This window comes from Staurois parvus, unplaced genomic scaffold, assembly GCF_062004578.1.
Source record: "Staurois parvus isolate SC_StPar_1 unplaced genomic scaffold, SC_StPar_1.0 ptg000906l, whole genome shotgun sequence".
NCBI lineage: Eukaryota > Metazoa > Chordata > Amphibia > Anura > Ranidae > Staurois > Staurois parvus.
This window is the reverse complement of record NW_028318702.1, coordinates 515773-529178: the sequence shown is the minus strand read 5'-3', so window position 1 is coordinate 529178 and position 13406 is coordinate 515773. Positions and strand designations below refer to the sequence as shown.

Sequence of the window (13406 nt, the reverse complement as noted above, 5' to 3'; positions counted from 1 at the left end):
TGCAGGTGTATGGTCCAGAACATGGCTCCAGCCCCATGAACTCATTCACGTGGCCAGAGTACTTGTATGTGTGAGACTTTAATTATTATTTTTACATACACTTTTAGATTCTTTCTATTTTTTACATTTTTTAACAGCCCTATGGGGGGGGGGGGTAGCTTTGGTGAAATATCTGGGGTCTAAACAGACACCTGATGTTTCAGTTTTGGGACAGAGAAACAAAGATCCCCAATTTTTTTTCTGAAGCTACAGCTACACTGCTTAATGAATGAAAAGGAAGCACTTTGTACAGAAGCTTCCTGTTCATTTACAAACTGAAGCATAGTATACACAATTTACTACGCTTCAGTTATGGATGAACACAGGAGTGATCGGAGCTGCAGGGGAGGGGATTGTGGACACGAGAGGGGGTGACCAGACACCAGAACAGCGGGGGGGGGGAGATCCCTGAAACCGATCCCTCTGTGGCTCCCCATGCAGCAGCTGACAACCTGCGGGAAAGAGAGGTGGAGAAACCGAGGAGGAGGGCTTTGCGCTGTAATCAGCAGGTTTTGAAACTGCCTGCATCATAAAGCTGCCGTTGAACTGATGAGGCCCGGGACCCATACAGGAGGTCCATTTTTGGCGGCTCCTCTTAAAGTTATTAACCCTATACAGTTATTAACATTTTTTCTTATTTTATTTATTTTAATAGTCATAGATGATCTATAATGTCAAGTGGCAAAGATACACTATATTGCCAAAAGTATTGGTCGGCCGGCCTTTACACGCACAGGAACTTTAATGGCATCCCAATCTTAGTCCGTAGGGTTCAATATTGAGTTGGCCCCGCCCTTTGCAGTTATAACAGCTTCAACTCTTCTGGGAAGGCCGTCCACAAGGTTTAGGAGGGTGTCTATGGGAAGGTTGGACCATTCTTCCAGAAGCACATTTGTGAGGTCAGGCACTGATGCCGGACGAGAAGGCCTGGCTTGCAGTCTCCACTCTAATTCATCCCAAAAATGTTCTATGGGGTTGAGGTCAGGACTCTGTGCAGGTCAGTCAAGTTCCTCCGCCCCAAACTCGCTCATCGATGTCTTTATGGACCTTGCTTTGTGCACTGGTGTGCAGTCATGTTGGAACAGGAAGGGGCCATCCCCAAACTCTTCCCATAAAGCTGGGAGCAGGAAATTGTCCAAAATGTCTTGGTGTGCTGACACCCTAAGAGTTCCCATCACTGGAACCAGGGGACCAAGCCCAACCCCTGAAAAACAACCCCACACCATAATCCTCCCTCCACCAAACTTTACACTTGGCACAATGCAGTCAGGCAAGTACCATTCTCCTGACAACTGCCACACCGAGACACGTCTATCGGATTGCCAGACAGAGAAGCGTGATTGGTCACTCCAGTGAACACATCTTCACTGCTCTAGAGTCCAGTGGCGGCGTGCTTTACACCACTGCATCCGACGCTTTGCATTGCACTTAGTGATGTAAGACTTGGATGCAGCTGCTCGGCCATGGAAACCCATTCCATGAAGCTCTCTACGCACTGTTGTTGGGCTCATCTGAAGGCCACACCAAGTTTGGAGGTCTTTAGCTATTGACTCTGCAGGCAGTTGGCGACTCCTGTGCACTGAGCGCTTCAGCATGCGCTGACCCCGCTCTGTCATTTTTGGTGGCCTGTTGTTGTTGTTCCCAGTTGCTTCTACTTTGTTATAATACCTTTCTTATAATACAGTTATATTTATAGGTAGATGTGCCGCGTCAAAGGACTTCCACCAATGTCTCTGTCTTGTCGCTTCTCTTCCTCAGGGCTCGCCTCATGCAGGCATTCAAGGAATCGCACTCCCATGAGTCTTTGCTGAGTCCGAGCAGCGCTGCGGAAGCCTTGGATCTGAATCTGGATGAAGATTCGGTGGTGAAACCTGTGCACAGCAGTATCCTGGGACAGGAGTTTTGTTTTGAGGTGATGTTCTTGTCTAAACCTTGACTCCAGCTTTACTTCTTGAGCTGTCACAGTTGTACGGGCCCCTCTAATGTATTGGAATGGCTTAGTCTAATTTCACTGCACAGTGTGAGCTTCTGCATTAGAAACAGCAGCTAATCAGATGGAGCCTGCCTCATTTTCCAGCTGGAGGACATCCGGCATCATCTAGCTCTTTCCTGCACATAACGTGACTGTTCCTGATCTGCCCATTTCATTCATTGGATTTCAGTTTTTTTTCTGTCATGGAGGCTCATCATCACATGTGGGTGTTACCTGGGACGGTCTGCATGCCAGTGTTGTCTTCCTGTGAACATGCAATCCTCCCAACTGATATCCACCAATCAAGGTATTTTGATATTTAAAGTGTAAGTTCACCTTTACAGAAAATTTGTAAAGATGACCCAACACCGGACCCCCTCCTCCCTCCTCCTCCCCCGTCCCTGCTGTACTTACCTCCTGTGATCCTGAGCTGTCAAGACTCTGGTAAGTTGCCCAACATTCCTTGGGATTCAAAATTCCTGCTGCTTTCTCTCCTCTCTGTCTGGTCCATACTTGTGACGCTGTATGGAGAGAAAACAGCAGGAATTTCAAATCCCAGAACGTTGGGCGGCTTGCGGGAGCCATGACAGCTTAGGATCACAGGAGTTAAGTACAGTGGGGCAGGGGGGGGGGGCAGCTTGAGGAGGGGTGTTAGGACATCTTTACAGATTTTCTGTAAAGGTGAACTTACACTTTAAAGTGTCACTAAACCGACAACAGTAAAATCAGTCCGTATATGCAGTAAAGCATGCTTGTTATATGCACTGTGGAACCTAAGGGGTTAATCCTCTGAATTGGCTGTTTGATCCTGTCTTCTCTGATCCTCCCCTTCTTCCACTGTCCCCAATACATCTGTTGATAGAACAGAGCCTTGGGGGCAAGCTGCACATGCTCAGTTTGGTGTTTATTACTAGAAAGGTTTTTTCTTCTTTTGGAAGAGTGCATGTGATCAGCACAGGGCCAATCAGCATTGTCCAGACAGAGGGTCAGGGGTTATGCAGCCTCACAGGACAGTCTGAGGAGAATGAAAACTCCTCCTACAAGCTTTAACCAGTGCTCTGGACACTGATAGAAGTCACAAGACTGCTCTAACTGCTGATGAAAAACTGTATTTAGCAGTTTATATTTTCTAAAATAATTGCATTTCCATGTTCTGTGTACTGTGGGAGACCAGATATAGTGAATGCCGGGTCCTGGGAGACCAGATATAGTGAATGCAGGGTCTGGGGAGAGCGGATATAGTGAATGCCGGGTCCGGGGAGACCGGATATAGTGAATGCAGGGTCCGGGGAGAGCGGATATAGTGAATGCAGGGTCTGGGGAGACCAGATATAGTGAATGCCGGGTCCTGGGAGAGCGGATATAGTGAATGCAGGGTCCAGGGAGAGTGGATATAGTGAATGCAGGGTCTGTGGAGAGTGGATATAGTGAATGCAGGGTCCGGGGAGAGTGGATATAGTGAATGCAGGGTCCGGGGAGAGTGGATATAGTGAATGCAGGGTCCGGGGAGAGTGGATATAGTGAATGCAGGGTCCGGGGAGAGCGGATATAGTGAATGCAGGGTCCAGGGAGAGTGGATATAGTGAATGCAGGGTCTGTGGAGACCAGATATAGTGAATGCAGGGTTCGGGGAGACCAGATATAGTGAATGCAGGGTCTGGGGAGACCAGATATAGTGAATGCAGGGTCCGGGGAGAGCGGATATAGTGAATGCAGGGTCCTGGGAGACCAGATATAGTGAATGAAGGGTCCTGGGAGACCGGATATAGTGAATGCAGGGTCCGGGGAGACCAGATATAGTGAATGCAGGGTCCTGGGAGACCGGATATAGTGAATGCAGGGTCCTGGGAGACCAGATATAGTGAATGCAGGGTCCTGGGAGACCGGATATAGTGAATGCAGGGTCCGGGGAGACCGGATATAGTGAATGCAGGGTCCTGGGAGACCGGATATAGTGAATGCAGGGTCCGGGGAGACCGGATATAGTAAATGCAGGGTCCTGGGAGACCAGATATAGTGAATGCAGGGTCCTGGGAGACCGGATATAGTGAATGCAGGGTCCGGGGAGACCGGATATAGTGAATGCAGGGTCCGGGGAGACCAGATATAGTGAATGCAGGGTCCGGGGAGACCCGATATAGTGAATGCAGGGTCCGGGGAGACCCGATATAGTGAATGCAGGGTCCGGGGAGACCAGATATAGTGAATGCAGGGTCCTGGGAGAGCGGATATAGTGAATGCAGGTTCATGGGTTTAGTAACACTTTAAATAACTCTCCCAAAAACACCCTACTGCATGCGCAAACTGTTGGCGCTATATGAATCCTGTATTATAATAATAATGATAATGCATCAGGATTGAGGCTACTGAGGCAGAGTGCTGTGATGTTTTCAGAAATTCATGTACAGCACCCTGCTGGCCCCTCCCACCATCAATGATTTGCCTGCATTGGATAGAGATGTACGGAGACCCAGTGATGATATGGTATGAAAGCATAAAAGATTGTATTTAAATGTAGTAGCTGATAAGTGGAGAGGTAGAAACCAGATAAAGCAAACTAGGCAGAATAAACTTTAGCTTTACTACTCTATGAAGGTCACCTGACTATATAGATATAGATAGAGACATGATTTATACATTCTAATTTGTAGAAACAGAGTGCATTATAGCAAAACTGCGAAAAGTTGAGGAACTGAATTTATTCTGTCTTGAGAAGAGGAGATTAAGGGGGGATATGATCTCCATGTATAATACATAAGGGGGGGATATGATCTCCATGTATAATACATAAGGGGGGATATGATCTCCATGTATAATACATAAGGGGGGATATGATCACCATGTATAATACATAAGGGGGGATACGATCTCCATGTATAATACATAAGGGGGGATATGATCTCCATGTATAATACATAAGGGGGGATATGATCACCATGTATAATACATAAGGGGGGATATGATCACCATGTATAATACATAAGGGGGGATATGATCACCATGTATAATACATAAGGGGGGATATGATCTCCATGTATAATACATAAGGGGGGATATGATCACCATGTATAATACATAAGGGGGGATATGATCACCATGTATAATACATAAGGGGGGATATGATCTCCATGTATAATACATAAGGGGGATATGATCTCCATGTATTATACATAAGGGGGATATGATCTCCATGTATAATACATAAGGGGGGGGGTATGATCTCCATGTATAATACATAAGGGGGATATGATCACCATGTATAATACATAAGGGGGGATATGATCTCCATGTATAATATATAAGGGGGGATATGATCTCCATGTATAATACATAAGGGGGGATATGATCTCCATGTATAATACATAAGGGGGGGGGTATGATCTCCATGTATATTACATAAGGGGGATATGATCTCCATGTATAATACATAAGGGGGGATATGATCTCCATGTATAACACATAAGGGGGATATGATCTCCATGTATAATACATAAGGGGGGGATATGATCTCCATGTAGAATACATAAGGGGGGATATGATCACCATGTATAATACATAAGGGGGGATATGATCTCCGTGTATAATACATAAGGGGGGATATGATCTCCATGTAGAATACATAAGGGGGGATATGATCACCATGTATAATACATAAGGGGGATATGATCTCCATGTAGAATACATAAGGGGGGATATGATCACCATGTATAATACATAAGGGGGATATGATCTCCATGTATAATACATAAGGGGGGATATGATCTCCATGTATAATACATAAGGGGGGATCAGGAAGGAATTTTTTTCCCTGCAGGAGAAAAAAGGGTTCCTCCAAGGTTAAAAGATTTAGAATCTAAGGAAGAAGCAGTAGAGGGGCGCTGGACATAGATTTTCACAGGTTATCAAAATGTGGACAAAACCGTGGTTCCCCCAATGAAGGACATTCACGCAAGTTGAAGAAATCAGATTGGAATAGGTCAACGAGAGTCCAAAGTCTTTATTTTTCAGTTGGTTACGACAAGCAGGGTAAAAAACAGCCACCAAGATTCGGGGGTCTCACAATCCTTCTTCTTCAGGGCTAGGGGAACAGTTTTAAAGTGGTTGTAAACCTCAGACATGAAATATGAACAAAGCCCTCTGTAGTGTGTACTTGTCTCAGTCCAGAGCACTAAGTGTCATTTCTGTCTGTTGCCTCGTTCCTCTGTTATCGCATGAATCATTTCTGACACGTTTTACTGACACCAAGAGGAAAACAAGGTGACTAGGAAGGGACCTCCAGCACACAGCCTGTGATTGACAGCCTCAGATCTGTTCCTGTGAACTGTGTGAGGAGGGGTGTGTCCGTTCTCTCCTGTCAGCTCTCAGAGCTCTCCTCGCTTTTCAGAGTGTAACTTCAGCTCTCCACCCCCTGTTTTCTGAAACGTCTGACAAGCTTCCTAAATTCTGGACTTTAACCGGCTGTAGAGAAGAGAATACTTCTGATAAACAGGTACAACTTATGTAGGAGGATTTGTTACATATTTATGAAGGAGGATTTGTTTCATCCCTTATACTCAGTCATTTCACTGTAAGGTGGTTGTAAACCCTTAGATTTACCCCTGGAAGTGACAAGCCTCAGATGATACACAGAGATGAAGCAAATCCTCCTACATAAATTGTACCTGTTTATCTGCAGCCCTCTCCCCTCTACAGCTGTTCAAAGTACAGAATTAGGACAACATTTTTGACCTCCAGAAAGCAGGGGGCAGGGATCTGATGTGACACACTGCACAGCATAGTGCAGGAATCTGAGTGTAATCTGAGACTTGAGTGGAGAAAAAGGACACACCCTCCTCTACACAGTCTTATAGGGAAACATGCAGAGCTGAGACTGTCAATCACCCGCTGTGTGCCTTGGGGGAGGGGGCATCTCCCAGGATTGCTTGATGTCCATATAGACCCCTGGAGCCCAACCTGTGACCCTTTGGTATATGATGTGCGGCCCTTGGACCTCAGCAGTCTGTAGTGGGAACATTGATTAGGATAATAACATTGATCTCTACTAGCCTCATGTAACGTGTTCCCAGTTTCCTATTGTCTTCTGCAGCATATCCCCAGCCAAAAATGTATCCAGTCCTCACTCTCCCACCCTCATTTCCTCTATTAGATCTGCAGTCTCTGACAGTTCTCTTTATCATTATATATACTGAACATTATGTGTGACCCTTTGGTGATGTCAGGGGCCACATTTGAGGCCCGTACAGCTCATAGGTTGAAAACTAGACTGTAAGAGGTGACTCGTGCACAGGGGCGGACTGACAACTCATGGCGCCCCCGGGCAATAGGGGATCATGGGGCCCCTATGTCCTTGCCCAAACTCAAAAAAGCCTATGAAAAAGGTACCAGGGGCATCTCTGACCCCGGGCCCTCGGGCAGTGCCCGAGTTTCCAAATGGTCAGTCCACCCCTGCTCTTGCAAATAGCAGAGGAATGAGAGAGGAGACAGAAATGACACTAGGATGCTATGGATAGAGGCAAGTACACACTATAGCAGGATGTGCTTTGTTCATTTTTTTTTTCATTTCAGATGTTTATAACCACTTTAGGTGTTATTTTAAAAATTTCTTCCAGTCCTGATGAAAAGGGATTGTGTGCCCCCCCCCCCCAAAAAAAAAAAACATGTTGGTTGTCTTTTACCCTATTTGTTGTTACCCTTTGAGCAATAAGGACTTTGAACTCCTCAGGATTTTCATTCGGCGCTCTCTTTGACCTATTACAAAAGATTTAGAATGGCTGACTTGTGAGGGGGGTGAAGGGAATTGACAGACTGGAAAAAAATTAGAGGTTATAAACCTTCCCCGCTTTTCAAAACTAAAAAAAAGACAATTTTGATCTTCAAAGCCGCACTTTTCTGTTGCAGCGGCCCTCGTTAATCTCTGACACCTCAGCACAGCAAGGTTTGAACCTTCTGATCTGCAAGCTGCTGTGCATGCTGCATCCTCTCTGACCGGTCTTCTTCCCCTCTGCAGGTGACAACAGCATCGGGTACCAAATGCTTTGCCTGTCGTTCGGCCGCTGAAAGAGACAAATGGATAGAGAACCTGCAGAGAGCCGTCAAGCCCAACAAGGTACATAGCTGGTTTTGATTACTGTGAACAATCTCTGTGTTACTCCGAAACTTCCTACACGGCTTCCTTATCTGAGCACTTCTGCGCTTTTTGCTCTTGGTGTGTTGTGTAAGGCCTCATTCACAAGGGCGTACTACAGCGTGCTGTGTCTACCTGCATGAGGATGCACAAGTTCTCCCTGCATCCCTGTGCAGGCAGTCCCATTCATCTCAGTTAAGATGCAGCAGCTGCATGGACACAGCCGCTGCTCCCAATATGACATCCGCGTGGGTTCACAGCCACAAATACAGACAGTGTGCATTTGGGATCATCATCCATGTGGGTGCCGGTGCACAACCTCAAACGCACACTGTCTGCATCTGGGGCTGTGCACCCACTTGGATGTCAAATTGGGAGCAGCGGCTGGATGGTACAGCTGCTGTGTTGAGTTGAATGGGACTACCTGAGCACCTGTGAATCTCCATGCAGTGTGGGTAAACAGGGCCCTCGCATGGACGTATGCCGGAGTACACTCGTGTGAATGAGGCCTAAATGTGTAAATGGAACATGATCTGAGGATTCATCGGCACTTTCTTGACTATTGGGCTATGAGTTCTATTGTGTTGGTATTCATTGCAATGCACAAAATCTGCATTTAAAGTGGTTGTAAACCCTTACATAGACCAAATGAAGTAACTGGACACAGAGAAGAAACAAATCCTTCTACACAAGTTGTACCTGTTTATCTGCCGGGCATCTGTCCTGTACACCCTTGTAAAACTCAGAGAAAAGGATTTTTCACAGACTCACAAAGCAGGGGGCGGGGAGCTGCAGTTACACACTGTACAAAAGCTCTGAGAGCTGATTGGAGTGAAGGGACACACCCCCTTAACACAGCACACAGGAACAGAGCTGAGGCTGTCAATCACAGGCTGTGTGTTGGAGTTCCCTTTCCTTTCACCTTTTTAGCTCTTGGTGTCAGGAAAACTTGTCAGAAGTGACCCATGCTGATAGCAGAGGAACTAGGCAGCAGACAGAAATGACACTCAGTGCTTTGGAGATAGGCAAGTAAACACTATAGAAATATGTGCTTTGTTCAGACTTCATGTCTGAGGTTTACAAACACTTTAAGGATTTGACAGGGAAATGTGTTGCTGGAGCGCTGGCCCCAGGATAGTGAAAATCAGAATGAGAATCAAACTTTTAGAGGCAGCTCTCTGTCAACTGGAGTATCTCTGAGGGTCCCTGGAATAGTCTGGAGAATATTTAGAGGATGAACGCACCACAAAATTTGAGTCCAGTAAGAATGTATTTGTCATGACAAGAGGCCAAAAGCCAATGTGTTTCAGGGGTTCAAAACTCCCCCTGCTTCGGAGTAAGAAAACTGCTCCAAAGTGACTACAGAGCTCAATCTCAGTCCCATAACGACTGAGTCCCGTGAAGACTGAGATTGAGCTCTGCAGTCACTTTTGCAGCAGTTGTTTTCTTATTCTGGGTCACAATCCTGCACAATGTGCTTTTGTCTCTTTCGGTCAGTTAACCATATCAACCTCACTTATGCTCATCAGATGACTTTTTCCCGGAAACTGTATATGCCGACATAACCTTTCATACTGGACCTCCACCACCTGTAAGCTAGGTGTCTCATCACACAGCGGAAGCAAAAGAATGTTACATCACTTCCGCTTTCAACGTGAAACATGTCGTCACCTTCACACCTGCAAATAATATTTATATATCAACATTAAAAATATCTTCTTTTTTTAAGTGATCACATGACCTCTGTTCTTAGCTGCATAAGGGGGGGGGGGTGGGGGGCTGTGTCAGCACAAGTCTGATCATTGGAGAGGCAGGCTGTTCCCCCAGCACAGCCAGAAAACTGACCACACTAAGATGGATGTGCTCTCATGCCTAGTGCGGTCAGTTTGAAATAGGAAAGTAGAGGGAGCAAACACATATCAGGAATATGACATGTTGGGGTAACATATTCGTTTAGCTTTTATAGGTAATACATGTGAAAAGTCCTTGCTATGTAAGGTTTGTACAGAATGATACTACTGGGAACCTGCTTAGAAGCTGCATGGCATCTATGGCAATGGGGCTGACATGTATAAGTAGCACTACCCCCTTAGGAGTTGCAAAGTATTTGGGTATCCCTGTAGTCCTGCACAGCCAGGCAACACGCATTTCTCACAGACTTGCATCCAGGAGTCAGTAACCAGCCCTTGAGCTTGGGTCTTTGGATTTTATCAGGGAATTTCTACCTGGATGGTGTAAGAGGTATATGGGATGCGCAATGGAATCAAGAAACCAAGGACAACTTCCTGGAACTATTTACACGTCTCTACAGCAAAACAGTCTTTTAAGGTGAGCTAGCCAGCATCTCCTGTAGTACTAACTGGAGGAATCCCTGAGTAGGGGATTCAGTGCCTGTCATTTTAGGAAGTAAGACAGTACCGGTAGGTTGCTAATCTGGTTTCCCAACAGAGTGGTCCTTCCTCTATCTGGCTCAGGGGGCAGGCTTACTCACTCAGTCCTTCCCCTGTGCATCTGGTGTGTTGGTGGCTGCTACCAGGCCTTCTAGCTGAGCTGCTCCTTCCCTGCTGCACAGGTGTTGCTTGCTTTGGGGGCCTATGAAGGTCTGAGTTTACGTCCTTCCAAGCTCCACTGTCTGTAGGTGAGCCCCTCTCCATCTGGGCCCCCTCCCAGGATCCTGCCTTCAGCTCCACATCCTCTCTGTCTTCCACCCGACCTCTCCTGCAGCTGAGCAGTTTCTCTCATTTTTAAGGGTTGTCTTGGCCCCTTACCAAGCTTCATGTTGGGGATTGGCCAGGATCCCTCAAAAGTGCAGGCCAACTTCTCTTCAGATCCACCCACTGCTTCTAGATCTTTCTCCAAAGTTCTAGAGCAGTGTAAAATTCCAGAGGGCGGGTCTGCAGAATCTCTCAGCTCTGACCAAAGTTTGACCCTGCTAGCCATCACACCCAGGCTGCTACTAAGCCCTCCTCACTAACAGTTGGAGTCTAGCCCTAGTCTGACCCCTAGCTGACTAGGAAGGGGCTACATATATATGACTCCCATTCTATGATTTTTCCCAGTGGTGGACTAAAACCTGGCAGGTTGCTCCAGGTGACATCTCCCACTTTCCTCTCTGCTCTGGTTTTGAGGAAATGTGGATTGGCTGCGTTGTACAGATACCTCGTACTTGTGTTCTTATAGTCCATTCACAGGCCACGCCACTGGGGCATACCACATTACACAGTACTTAATTACGGTGCTGTTAATTATTACAATCTTACAGCTTGCTGACAGAATCATGCCCTTTCACGACCCTGCCGGATCGGCAGAAGTGCCATTATTCCTTCAATGTTTACTGTAGGATATTTTATTATCCTGTGGTGGTCTGTGTATGCCCTGGTCCAGAATTAGTTTACCAACTGAACCTCAGCCTCCCCTTCAGTCTTGCACTGTGAGCTTATTACAGTATGCAATGGAAGCTGCAGAAAGCCATAGAGTATCCTCCTCATTTCCTGGCTGGAGGACATCCAGCATCATCTAGGCCGTTCATCCCCAGCCTGACTGCCCCTGGCTAACCCCTTTAATTCACCATATTTCAGTTATGACAGCCATGGAGCCTCAACATCCCATTATGATATTTGCAAAACTCCTCCTAAGAGTCAGTCCATTGCTTTTATCAGGGCTACCAAAAGGAGTATTGAGGCAGGTTGCTGTGATGGTTTCAAGAAGCTATGCACAGCACCCTGCTATCCCCTTTAACCAGTCATGATCTGCCTGGATTGCATAGAGAAGCATAGAGACTCAGTAATGATGTCAGAGGGTCTGAAAAAAAGTTTGTAATGAAAATAGAAAAGTTTTTTAAAAATGTCATTAGGTCATTGATGAAGGGGAAAAGCCGAACCCAGAGAAGGCAAATATAAGCAGAATAAACATCAGCTATATTTCAACACCGGCTTTCAACAAAAGTAAAAAAAAAGTCAATGCTCAGTATTGGTTTAAAAAAAAAAAAGAAAATTAAAAAAAACAGCTCTTTGAAATACTTGTCCTGTCTCTGATGCTGTCCCCTTCAGACTCTGCGATCCAGCAGACACAGTTTGGCTAACTATCTTTCTCATATTTGCCTGTCTGTCTATATAGCGATCTGCTTTTCATTCTCATATACTGTATGTTTGTCATTTTTGTATCTAGCTATCTAATCTCTGGAATCCATCTCTCTTTAATCTCTCTCTCATTTTTTTCTCTCTTTCTAATCTCTCTCTTTCTCTCTAGTCTGTCTATTTTTCTAATTTCTCTCTAAAATCTCTAATCTCTCTCTTTCTCTGTAATCTCTTTCTGATCTCTCTAACTAATCTTTCTCTCTCCTTCTAATTTCTTTCTCTCTAATTTCTCAATTTATTTTCTCTCTCTTTCTGATCTTTCTAGCTTTTTAATCTCTCTCTCTGATCCCTCTCTAACTAATCTTTCTCTTTCTAATTCCTCTCTCTCTCACTCTCTAATTTATCTCTTTCTAACCTCCCTCTGATCTTTCTCTCTCTATTTAACCCCCCCCCTTTATTTCTCTCTCTCTCTCTCTCTAAATTCTCCCCCCCCCTCTCTCTCTCTCATTTCTCTCTCTCAAATGTCTCTCTCTAATCTCTCTCTTTCTCTCTAATCTCTTATCTCTCGAATTTATTTTTCTCTTTCTTTCTAATTTCTCTCTCTCTAATTTCTCTCTCTCTAATCTCTCTCTCTCTAATCTCTCTCTCTCTCTCTCTCTCTCTCTCTCTCTAATCTCTCTCTTTTTAAATGTTTTCTCTCTCTAAAGTTCCCCTCTCTAATCTCTATTTCTCTCTAACCTGTTTCTGGTCTCTCTTTAACTAATCTTTCTCTCTCTTTCTAATTTCTTTCTCTTGCTCTCCAATTTCTCTCTGTAATCTCTCTCTCTAATCTCTTTCTAATCTCTATCTTTCTCTAATCTCTCTCTAAATCTCTCTCTTTCTCTGTAATCTCTTTCTAATCTCTCTTTCTCTCACCTCTCTCTCTAATCTCTTTCTCCAATCTCTCTCATCTCTCTCTAATCTCTCTCTCCAATCTCTCTCATCTCTCTCTCTCCAATCTCATCTCTCTCTTATCTCTCTCTCATCTCTCTCTAATCTTTCTTCTCGCTCTCTAATTTCTTTCTAATACATCTCTCTGAACTTTTTCTCTCTTTAATTCCTCTCTTTTATTACCCCTCCCCCCATCCTTATTTCTTTCTCTAAAACGGGGCATACATTATACAATTTTCTTGTTCAATTTAGACTTATCTTCAAC

The 13406-nt window shown here is 45.1% G+C and overlaps 1 protein-coding gene across 13 annotated transcripts in view; it reads left to right on the top strand.

The window, feature by feature from the left end:
• Window positions 1–13406, top strand: part of SYNGAP1 (synaptic Ras GTPase activating protein 1) — a 470644-nt gene that overhangs the window by 276396 nt on the left and 180842 nt on the right. For all 13 annotated transcript variants that reach the window (XM_089656453.1, XM_089656452.1, XM_089656448.1 and 10 more), the window contains 2 exons: window positions 1798–1951; window positions 8019–8117. In XM_089656453.1, coding sequence (XP_089512579.1) covers window positions 1798–1951; window positions 8019–8117 — 253 coding nt within the window. The remainder of the gene's footprint in view (window positions 1–1797; window positions 1952–8018; window positions 8118–13406) is intronic.